At 37.5% G+C, this 11,381-nt stretch overlaps 2 protein-coding genes across 3 annotated transcripts in view; one reads left to right on the top strand and one right to left on the bottom strand.

The window, feature by feature from the left end:
* Window positions 1-2,667: 2,667 nt before the first annotated feature.
* Window positions 2,668-6,978, bottom strand: HMGN1 (high mobility group nucleosome binding domain 1). Of its 2 annotated transcripts, none has more exons than XM_015813809.1 (6): window positions 6,773-6,978; window positions 6,270-6,290; window positions 6,133-6,162; window positions 5,996-6,046; window positions 4,658-4,781; window positions 2,668-3,768 (listed from the first exon to the last, which is right to left on the bottom strand). In XM_015813809.1, exons 1-6 carry the CDS (start codon window positions 6,785-6,787, stop codon window positions 3,755-3,757), a joined length of 255 nt encoding a protein of 84 aa, XP_015669295.1. In that variant the 5' UTR covers window positions 6,788-6,978; the 3' UTR covers window positions 2,668-3,754. The 2 variants fall into 2 exon arrangements, with proteins under 2 accessions (XP_015669295.1, XP_015669294.1); XM_015813808.1 differs by having other exon boundaries at window positions 4,650-4,781.
* A 294-nt stretch (window positions 6,979-7,272) lies between these two features.
* Window positions 7,273-11,381, top strand: part of GET1 (guided entry of tail-anchored proteins factor 1) — a 9,156-nt gene continuing 5,047 nt past the window's right edge. The window contains exons 1-2 of the mRNA XM_015813812.1: window positions 7,273-7,557; window positions 10,116-10,281. Coding sequence (XP_015669298.1) covers window positions 7,375-7,557; window positions 10,116-10,281 — 349 coding nt within the window. The 5' untranslated portion in view covers window positions 7,273-7,374. The remainder of the gene's footprint in view (window positions 7,558-10,115; window positions 10,282-11,381) is intronic.

Genomic DNA, 11,381 nt, shown 5'->3' on the forward strand with positions numbered 1-11,381 from the left:
AGTCGTAAAATTATTTTTATTTTTAGCTATAAACAAAGTTGTACTAAACAAATTTCACTTCCCCACCTATTCATGTAGCTATATTAATCTGGGAGGTTTGATATTTTAAATTTGTACACTTTTTTCATGCCCTCTGCATTCCAGTAATATTGATTAAAAAAAACTATGAAAAGTTCTTTTACCAAAATGCATTTAGGCACCAGGATTAAAATTCTACTTTTCTTAACTACCACTGCTGCTATTCCAAAATAATCTTGCAATGACTGGCCTTAGATCATCATTCAAAGCATTGTAATGCAGGGTACTTTCTCCCCTTTTATTTTCCAGATGAAAGGGTGACCTGGGAGAGAGGGATATGGGAAGTATAGATAGGACAGGACTGAGGGAAACTTCAAATGCAAAGACAGGAAAATCTCAAATCTATCAGTGATAAGAATATATATTTAATTCCAGGAAAGGCAAAGATTGACAGCTTGCTGAAAAATCTAAGATACTAGGAGTCAACTTATAGTATAAGCAAACGGCCTACTTTAACAAAATAAACCTAAACCATAATATTAAGGAAACCACATTATGACTCATTATATTCTCTAAAAGCTATTTTAATTCCTTTTTAAATAAATAAGGAATTAATTTCTAAACATATACAGTAATAGTTGTAGTTTCCTTAACACAATTCAGTTTACTGTGTTATCTTCTCCATGTTCTATCAAATCCACCATGTTAATAGGGATGTATTTGTTTTGGTGGGAGAAATAATAAGAAGTCTCAAGGAATGCTCTTGAAAACAACAAAGACGAAGACCGATTATAAAAAAAAGCATTGAAAACCAATATGCTAACTGAAAGAACAAAACAATGCATGGTCAATATTTGAAGGATTTAGAAGGAAAAGTCAATAAAAAACCCACACGGAGTTAGTTAAGATCAAGAGGGTTAAATAAATTAAAGGCTTTATTTTAGTGGCTCAATAGGTTTTGCCAACTAATTGTATGAAGGCAAAAATTAAACATCTAACAATAAATGTCACCTTTGTAGTAAAAAGGATAAAACAATTGACCATTTAATTTCACAAACTGACTACAAGTAGTGAGTGTTATGACTGAGTTGCAGAATTATTGAAAATTTTGCTAAGTTTGGATTTGAATGTAATAAAACTATTGGGATCATCAAGTTGAGTTTTGGGGAAATGAGTGGATTAACATCTTATGGGACTTTTAGATCCAAACAGATAGGCATCTTGTAACATGTCTGATATAACATCTGTTGAAAGAAAGTCTGGATCATTGATGTTGTAATTCCAGGTGATAACAGGATTGAGAAAAAACAATTGGGAAAAAATATATAATACTTGCAGATTGAAGTCAAATGCTTATGGAAAAAGAAATCCTCTGTTGTACCAATCATGATTGGAGCCCTTGGAACAATACCTAAAGAACTTCCTCGATATCTGGAAATATTGATCAGACCTGAACGCCCTAATTTTATAAAATACCACCCTGCCAGAACTGCCTATATTCTTAAATGGTACCTTAATTGGGTATCATCAACATGCTGATGATACCAAACCCCAAACTGGCAGATGACTCACCCAGTGGTTTCATGTACAATAGATGTTGAAAACGAAGAGAATAAAGCCCTGCAGCACCTCACCTGATGTGACTGGGAAACAATCTCTCCCCATCAATCAACACAGAATGAACATTAGCACATATTATCAGGGAATATATGCCTTCATTATTTTATATTTTAATTGTGTCAACAAAACCAATATATTAAATTGAAACATTAACGTTATTTCATAAGTTTGGCCTAGCTGAGGGGTAGGCAACCTTGGCTCTTTTATGACTCATGGACTTCAACAGCCATGCTGGCTCAGGAATTCTGGGAGTTGAAGTCCACGAGTCATAAAAGAGCCAAGATTGCCTACCCCTGGTCTAGCTGATATAAGGCACCATGCTAGAAAGTGAGAAGCCATGAGTTTAAATCCTGCCTTAGCCATTAAAGCCAGTTGGGAGACTGTGGGCCAGTCACTTTCTCAACCCAACCCACCTCACAGAGTTGTTTCATGGAGAAAACAGGAGAAAAGTGTGTTGGATATGTTCACTGCCTTGAGTTATTTGTAAAAATAATAAAGGCAGCATACAAACAAATGCATTAAAAATATTGATTCAATAATCAGCATCTTAATGTAAGATGAATGTCTTGATCCTATGAAACCACACTTACTGGTATTTTAAACCCCAAATTTCTCATCAAATTTTTTTTAGAGAACTGTGATTATTCCAATTACTTAGGAATAGCCAATGAGACCGATTAAAAAACGTATTTCAGTTGATTTTGGTAAACTAATCACAATCAAAGAGAATGGTTTTTTTTAAAGGTAATGATTGTGGGGAGAAGAAAAATGGAATACCAATACCATTTGTTTTGTTTTCTAATTGTCAATTCAGAACCAGGACTAATGAGTTCTCTTCCAAGAGCAGAATATGAGATCTTTGCCCTGGTCTTTCTCCTAGAAGTTAAAGTTTGTCTGGTGACTCTATTCCTATAATTGAGAATAGAGCTTTCACTACCATTCTTCTTGCTAGATTGCAGAAGTCAAAATCATCAGTTTAATTCACTACAAAGACTACTAAAAGTAGTAACAGTAAGCACTTGTGATCTCACATTAACAGAAGTAAACTTTAATGGTAGCAATTTACAGGCTTGGGGAAAAAATAATTCTTACCACTTTCCTATTATTGTATTAAAACAAGACATAATTGAATTTTGTAGACTATTATATAAAAGCTGATTTAGAGTCAAGTTGAAATTCTAAAATTATTGTCAATATTTTATTAGATCATAAGATGAATCACAGACATTAAGTATAGAGCTTTTTCTTCCAATAATTGAATGTAAACCCCATGTTATCATAATTTCTTAGATAAAACATTCAAATTAGAAAAGTACCAGTGTCTCAAATATTGCCATCTCAAGCCGTATCTTGTTAAACCAAAAATTTGTACAGTACACACACTACATATCCAGATCTCCAATCTTTCACAATGTATTAGAAAACCTGAAAAAATAAACTACAGCTGTACTACAAAAAATAACTCTGTCATAGACTAACTTAAAAGCAAGATCAACCATCAAGGAATCAAATTAAGAGTTGAGAATTCCCCCACCCACCCGCATTTAATCTACTTGAGGCAATGCTTCTCTTAAAAGTTCATCAAACTATCTTTAAGTCTACAGAAGAAAAGCAACTTATTTTCTACTGGCATATATTAAGCATTGTTTTCAATTAAGAGCTAGAAATTTAAAGAAGTAATCCTGTATTCATTAAAACTAAAGTCCTACATAGAAGATATACTGTAAGTTGCCCACCTGGGCTTCTGGAATGTTAAGCCTACAATCCTATGTATGCTTAGTGCCTCTAAATAGACATCCAAAAGATAGCTCTGTAAAGCAGTAAAAATTTGAAAATATTCCTTCATCTAACATTCCATTAAATTACTGGTTGTACAGAAAACCAATAACCAGTACATGATTTTTAATTTCATTAAAACAACGCATATACATTCAATTACATTAAAAGAGATATAGAAGAGATCCTATTTTAAAAATGTATTTGCTAAAATCACTAAAAAAAACTTGCATTTAAAAATAGTTGATAAAAATATTCCTCTGGATTGTACAAGGCAGCGGTGAGAGAACCACTGATCAAAAACTGTTACTCAGATTTTTCTTCTTTTTCCCCTGGTGTATCAGATACTGGGTCCTGAAAAAAAGAGAAAACTTAGTAGTGGTAATACTTTATTTCCAAGTTCAAACGTAAAAGCACTTAAAACGTGTCAAATTTGATATATAGGCCAGCAAAACTTTTATACCGTGAGCCAAGATGTATTAAATCATTTCAATCAGTTTAAAATTTCTGCTTCAGTGTACATTATAGATTAACATGTTCAATCCTCAAGAGGAAAATATTTGGAATAAACTATGAAACACAATGAATATAAACAATTTATTTAAGGTATACAATACTGTTCCATAACTAAGAGCTATAGTGTGAATTATATCACATTTGCACTTTCTGCAATCCTATTCTCTTATTAAGGAAACCTAGCAATTACTGAATAATTAAGCTAGAGAATTAACCTTACTTTATTATACTCAAATTAAACATAATATGAAAATGATACATGGTTGAAATTTGTTGAATTGATTTATATGCCCTCAATATTCAGGCTGAAAATTGTCTAGTTCTCTGTGCACTTAAATAGGAATATTTATAGTGGACATTGTCAAATCTATTTTTTCCATTAGATACTTAATAGAAAGGAAACAACAAACAGAGGACTAATTTACCAAAACCTGGAACAAGCCCCCATTTTTTTGAATCCAGAATAAAAGTTGAATTCCAGTGCCATCTCCAATTTTTGAACCCTGTTCTACCTCTTTCCTGCTGCCCTTTCACCCCTTAAATAAGTATTATGACACTAAATTTTTAAAGTGTCCTCACATAAATTCATACAGCAAGCTGCAAGGGTCTGGGTAAGATGCATCTACATACAATTCTCTACTGAGGTGAAGCCTATTTTTCGAAACATACAAATTAACTGAAAGAAACTCCAGGTATCTATGATGGTTTGATAGAATTACCTCCTCACTTTTTGTTTCTCCATTTTCTGCAGGCAAGTTATCCTTTATTTCTTCTTTGTTATTCTCTTCAGTTTGTTTCTCTTTCAGTCCTTTTTTCCCTTTTGTTGAAGCTCTCTTTTCCTCAGACTTAACCTATAGTAACTCAGAATAGATAATTTATAAAGGCAATTGTCAACCATTGATAACTTTACTTCTAAACCACTGGGCAAAAAAAAGCATACAATATTTATCCAAATAAAGCTATTCTGTGTAAGTTGCCGTGTTTTCCCGAAAGTAAGATCTAGCCCAAAAATAAGCCCTAGCTTGATTTTTGGGAGTAGGCTTAATATAAGCCCTACCCCCCAAAATAAGCCCTAGTTTTGTGGAGAGGCACATGCCTAAAAATCAAGCTAGGGCAGGGGTGGGGGGTGGAGCTGCCCCACGCACCCCGTGCCTACTTACCAGGCCTCCCATGAATCGAAATCTGCCTCTCCTCACCAGCCTACTTCTTCTGTAGTGTCCCCTGGCCTGCATTTCGCAATCAGAGGCCTTTTCAGGAAGGCCTCTACAGCCGAGAACTGAGCTTGGTTCTTGGCTGCAGCAGACGCCTTCCGGAAAGGCCTCTGACTGCAAAATACAGGTAGGAGCTCTATTCTTAGCTGCAGAATGAAGCTGCTCCTTCAGCTGGGTGGGGTCGCCACTATGAGGTGAGTGGAAAAGACACCCCCCGAAAATAAGGCCTGGTGCCTCTTTTGGAGGAAAAAGAAAATAAGATCAGGTCTTATTTTGGGGAAAACACGGTAGTTACATACAATTTACAACCGAAATTGAGCCCCAATTTCCATTGCTAAGCAAGGCAGTTGTTAGTGAGTTTTGCCTGTTATAACCTTTTGGCCAGTCGTTAAGTGAAACATGTAGTCGTTAAGCAAATCTGGCTTCCCCCATTGACTTCGCTTGTCAGAAGCCAGCCGGGAAGGTTACAAATAGTAATCACATTACCCCCAGGACAGTGCAACAGGCACAAATACATTCCAGTTGCAAAGCGTCCAAATTTTGATTATGCGACCATGGGGTTACTGTTATAAGTGTGAATACGTATCATGTCCCTTTTTTCAGTTCCATTGTAACTCTGAGCAATCACTAAACAAATGGTTGTAAGTCAGGGACAACCTGTATACTACAGTATTACATTTCTGTGGAAAATAGTTTTACAATTTGAAAAGTTCCACAAAGCTAAGACATGAGATGGTAAATTATAATAGAGATCACGATAGTTAAAATGCATATTTTTAAATCATCAGCCAAGTTTCCAAAGCAGATTTCAAGTAACTGAATAAACTTCTCACAAAAAAAAACCAAATCCTTACCTTTGAAGTGGTTTTTTTTGGTTTTGCCTCGACTTTGGTGATGGCAGGTTTCTGAAAGGAACAAAAATACGTATTTATTATTATGCCTCACTCTTTGCACAAATTACAGTAGTAAGTCAACTAAAATTTCTACTCACAGCCGATAATCGTGCGGATCGCCTCTTCGGCTGTCGCAAAACAAGGGCAAAATCCTGAAGTTAATCGCCTGCTCAGTACTGCCTACATAACCCCTTTCCCTCCGTTTCTATTACTCTTCCAGCCAAGCAGCACTTACCTCTTCTTCAGCAGGATTCACCTGTAACGAAAGAGTTAATAGTGTTAAAAACCGCGGGAGGGGACATCGCATGCGCGTAACAGACTGAAAGCAGACCAAGAGCCGCGCGCACGCCCCCTTTCCCACCGCCGTGTCGGGATCGCTAGGCTGAGGCCGAGTTGCGCCAAAGGCCACGCAAAATTTAGGAGCTGGGAGGAGTACGCTCGGAACGACCTCAGACTTTCGAACTACTTCGAAGGGAGGCCAACTCATGGCCAGTAATTCTCGCTACGTCCCCCACCCACCCCCCTTGGCTCCCTCCACGAGCACCGAAATACTGGGCCTCACGCCGAAGTCGCCACATAAAACTATTCCAATTTAAAAAGAGAACGCCCCCCCAGTCTTATTTTTTTAAATAAAATGTATCAACCATAAAAGAAACGGCAAGATGAGGTAACGATGAGATAGAGAAGAGACTGTGCGTCCTGGACGCGCTTTATTGTGTGCGCCCGCCCTTCGCCAACCTTTCTCTTCGGCATGGCTGAGTAAGCTGCCCTCGCCTTTTCCTTGTGCTTTATATTTTGCCCTTAGCGTCAGGCAGCGCGGGCGCTTGTTCTTAACAGCCGGAGCGGTGACGATTACCAGCTCTTACTCGCAGCCTACGGGAGCCGGATTCTCACTGCTGCGCACAAACTGTCTCTTGCCTGCTGATTTCCACCCCCACCCCCACCCCCATCCCAGCAGCGCCAGCGGCACTGCAACAAGATCCAGCCGGATTGAGGGAAGGGTGGGCGCGCGCGCGCGCGCCCTCTATCGGCTGGAGGCGCTCGTTCCTATTGGCCGCCTGACTTGTAGGACAGCTAATAAACCTCAATAGCCGGCCCCATCTGCAAATTGTCCCTTTGAATTTGGTTTTACCACGGAGACGCGGATGCTATCTAGGCGGATCTAACCGGGGTTCCGCCCATTTTGTATACGTCACAGTAGAAGTGTGACAGATGGCCACCGCATCTGCGCAGTATTGCTGAACGGCTTTCTGTGAGGCAGCGCCGCGCCGCAAAGATGCGCGCTTGCGCATTTTTGACAAGTGGGCGCCCGCTTCAAGTGTTTGCCCGTTCGAGTAATTATGTTTGTGAGAACAGCGTTTCTTTTTCTCCCTTTTCTTTGCACATCTCTAACCCAAGACATGACTGAAGTACGTGTAGAGGCGAAACATTTGACAACGCATGGTGGCGCGTGGCTTCTCGTCCTGAGCTCCGTCTTCTTATGCAACCTCCTCAAAATCCTTCTACCCTCCTGTTCTTCCATTGTAAGTGTCATCGGTCCACCGGGTTTCCATGGCGACCGCATTTGATGTACTTTTCGATCTTCTTTTATTTCTCAGTAGAAGAGAAACTATTGATTTGTTCCCTGAGGATGGGAGACAGATGCACGAGAGGAAACATTCTAAGGTGGCTTCCTACCCCATGTTTATTTTCTCCTTATTTGTTTTTTCCTTGGCAACACTAACACTTCCCAACCTAGTATCCTGCTGCAAGTCCAAGATTTGCTAGCTTGCATGGATACAGCGAGTTATAGTCCCTGCACATGTTCATTCAGAGATGTTTCCTTGCCAGATTCTTTAGTGCCTTCAACAATGGCAGAGCTTCTAATGCAGTGTTTCTCAACCTTGACAATTTTAAGGCATGTGGACTTCAACTCCCAGAATTCCACAGCCAGCATTGCTGGCTGTGGAATTCTGGGAGTTGAAGTCCACATGCCTTAAAATTGACAAGGTTGAGAAACACTGTACTGCCTTCACTGGAAAAGTTCTTTAGAATTCTGGGAGATATTTGGAGATGTATCTTGAAAATAACCTGTTGATCTGTATAACACAGTTAAAAATGGAAATGCTTTGTGACACTTTGTATTATTGTCATAAAATGGTTTAGGATCATTTTATGTCATACAATGTTTTATAACAATTTGCCAGATTTCAGTGTCGTAGGAATCATGGGTTCCACGTTTTGGACACATTATGTAAGCTAGCCTATTTGAGGTACTTTGGTTCAAAAATGGTTTCCCTATGATGCACTGCTTTGCCCAGTTAAAAGTTATATACATAAAGTCTCAATGAATCGTCTTTACCGGTTCTAAAGGCGAATACACTTCCTAATGAGTGTTCTTTCTATATATAACCAAACCTCTTCTACCTAACTAATATAACTCAAATTTATACCTTGTTTTTTTATAGTAAACCAAAAACTTACTTAAAATCTCATAATAAAAACAAATTTTCAATATTACAATAAATCAAAATAAAAATTATAAGTAAATTATGTTGTTATGGTATTTAATAATTGTATATTTGTTTTAAAAGAGAGTTAAAGGAAGTTATAGATTTGTTAGATTAATAGTTGATTAATGTTAGTTAGATTATGATTATTTTATTGTTAACCCTGTGATTGGCTCTGGGAAGTGAGGGGGGGAGGGATGGAGGGTTGGGTTTGGGGGAGGGGGGATTTATATTGTAAAATTTTATAAAATTTTCAATTAAAAAAAAAGTTATATACACACACACATTTTTTACTATATAGAATTGATTCACAAGGAAATTTCCAGTGGATGCTGGTATCAAAGCTGAATAATCATTTGAAGTTTTTAAATGTTCCTATTGTAGTTTGAGGAAACTAGTTTTGCTATGGAGTCCATCCTTATATAAGAATAAAATTAAGGCACCCCTCAAGGCTAACTTGTCTAGCTTTGATAAAAAAAAAGTGCAAAAGGGAATCCATAACTCCTAATTAGAACCACATATGAATTTCTCTTAGTGTTAGAAAGTTGTCTTCCTAACATTTCCTTGGACTCTGCCTTTCTGTAATTTTTATTTATTATCATGTCAGTTTGTAGGCAAAGGCTTCAAAGGGCTTATAAAATATTATACAGAATAGGATTAAAGCCTCCCAGGCCCCGACATCTGCCTCGCCAGCCCACTTCTGCAGCCGCTCGCCACCGCTTGCACGTATCGCCCCCAGCCTCCATTTTGACAGCAGACGCCTTCAGGAAAGGCCTCTGCAGCTGAGAAATGAGCTCCGGATTGACACGTGCAGCACTCCCCGGCCTCCATTTTGCCATCAGAGGCCTTGGCTTCTGATGGAGAAATGGAGGCCGGGGGCGCCATGCATGTCAATCATTTCTTGGCTGCAGATGCCTTTCCTGAAGGTCTCTGCCGGCAAAACGGAGGCCAGGGGCAACACACACAAGCGGCAGCAAGCAGTCGCAGAAGAAGTGGGCTGGCGAGGCAAGGCAGGTGTCAGAGCGTAGGAGGCCTGGCTGCAAGTGTCCTGAGGTAAGAGGGTGCGGGGAGCGTGGGGCAGTTCCACCCCTCCATCTCCACACTAGCTTGATTTTTACCCGTGCACTTCGCCTTACCTTGTGCAACCAGGTGCTATGGAGTGGGTGGGGTCTTAAGTAGGGCTTATTTTCACGGTAAGTCTTATTTTCCAGGAAACACTATAGAAAAGCAACAACAAGCTGCCTGATGTACCAACATTTGGGATAGTATATTTTCTGTTGCTCTTGAGTGCTTTCTTGAAGAACCATGTAAATAGCTCTCCAAAAATACAATAGGTAGAATGTGGCCCTCAGCAACTTTTGCTCCCAGATTTTACCAGACAAGCTGATTCAATTTGGAGGAAGAATCTTACAGTTCAAGTGTGATGAAATTCTAATTCTGGAAATAAAAACTTTTTTTTTCCAAACATTGCAGACCAAGAACAGAAGAATATTTGTTATGAATGTTGTGATTATTTTGTGTAATAACCATATGTTAGACACTCATTTAAAATTATGAAATTGTTTAAATAGACTTCTTTTTCTCTTTATCAGATATCTAGGTTGCTACAAAAGGATGCTGAGCAGGAATCTGAAATGCGATCTGGTATTCAGAGCATGAAGCAAGAACTTTCTACCATTAGTATGATGGATGAATTTGCCAGATATGCTCGATTAGAAAGGAAAATTAATAAAATGACTGATAAGCTTAAGACACATGGTACAGATTTGTTAACTATATTTGCATGTCAGTTCATTTTTGCCATCTTTTTTCAGAAGTGTTGCTAATCTTATGACTTCTTAGTTACAAAACAAAATGTGGCGATATCAAAATGCATTTTGTCTGGGGATTAAGCCATTTGCTGGCTCATCATATTTTCTTATGTGAACACTTTAGCTTTTTAAAGAAAATAAAACTTATATGTGCACTTTTAATTCAAATTAATTGTAGATTTATTTTAAAAAATAATGCATTTTTTCATTTAATTAATTAGAATTGCTTAAAGGGTTTTTTTATAAGTTTCTGTGTGTATATATGTTTGTGCCAAGATTCAATTTATTTCACATGTCACATTCTTCAGTTTATCAAAACTCAGCATAGATTTCTGAAAGAATCTGATTTTGGTATGACATTTTTAAAATTGCTGAATTAGTAGAAATCTGTTTTAATAATATTCAAATTTGGCTTTCATTTATATATGTATATGTACAGTATGTATGTGTGTATATATATGTATGTATGTGTGTGTGTATATGTGTATGTATGTATGTATATATATGTGTGTGTGTCTAATTACATTAAAAATTCGAATCCTGGGTAAAGCCATGCAGTAAAAAACAAATAAATGATTTATTTATATAGTTATTAAACTATATTTGTTAATATAGTTATTAAACGATTTCTAGTTTGATATTATCCTGGTGTTCGTATTTATTTGTTTTTTTACTGCATATATATATATATATATATATATATATATATATATATATATATATATATATACAGTAAAAAACAAATATATATATATATATATGCATATATTTGATATGCCTGACCTATATGCATATATATATATGCATATAGGTCAGGCATATCAAACACGCGGGCCACACCCATCCCAGTCCAGCAAGGGCAAAACAAGTCCCAATACCTCATGATACAGCCCATGATGCGATTGGGTTTGACACCCCTGATATAGGTATAGAGGGCTGTGTGTGTTTGTGTGTGTATAGTATATGTATGTATACAGGTAGTCCTTGCCTTACAGCCACCATTCAGCCTAAAATTTATGTTGGTAAGTAAGATAGTTAAGTGAGTTT

Source organism: Protobothrops mucrosquamatus, unplaced genomic scaffold (assembly GCF_001527695.2).
Source record: "Protobothrops mucrosquamatus isolate PMUCROS unplaced genomic scaffold, P.Mucros_1.0 scaffold197, whole genome shotgun sequence".
Classification (NCBI taxonomy): Eukaryota; Metazoa; Chordata; class Lepidosauria; order Squamata; family Viperidae; genus Protobothrops; species Protobothrops mucrosquamatus.

Excerpts from the sequence above, each read along its gene's own strand:
- HMGN1 (XM_015813808.1), bottom strand. Across the intron at positions 4,782-5,995 it reads CAAAAAAAACCACTTCAAAG|GTTAAGTCTGAGGAAAAGAG; the intron begins GTAAGGATTTGG and ends GAGTTACTATAG. Across the intron at positions 3,769-4,649 it reads GAGAAACAAAAAGTGAGGAG|GACCCAGTATCTGATACACC; the intron begins GTAATTCTATCA and ends TCTTTTTTTCAG.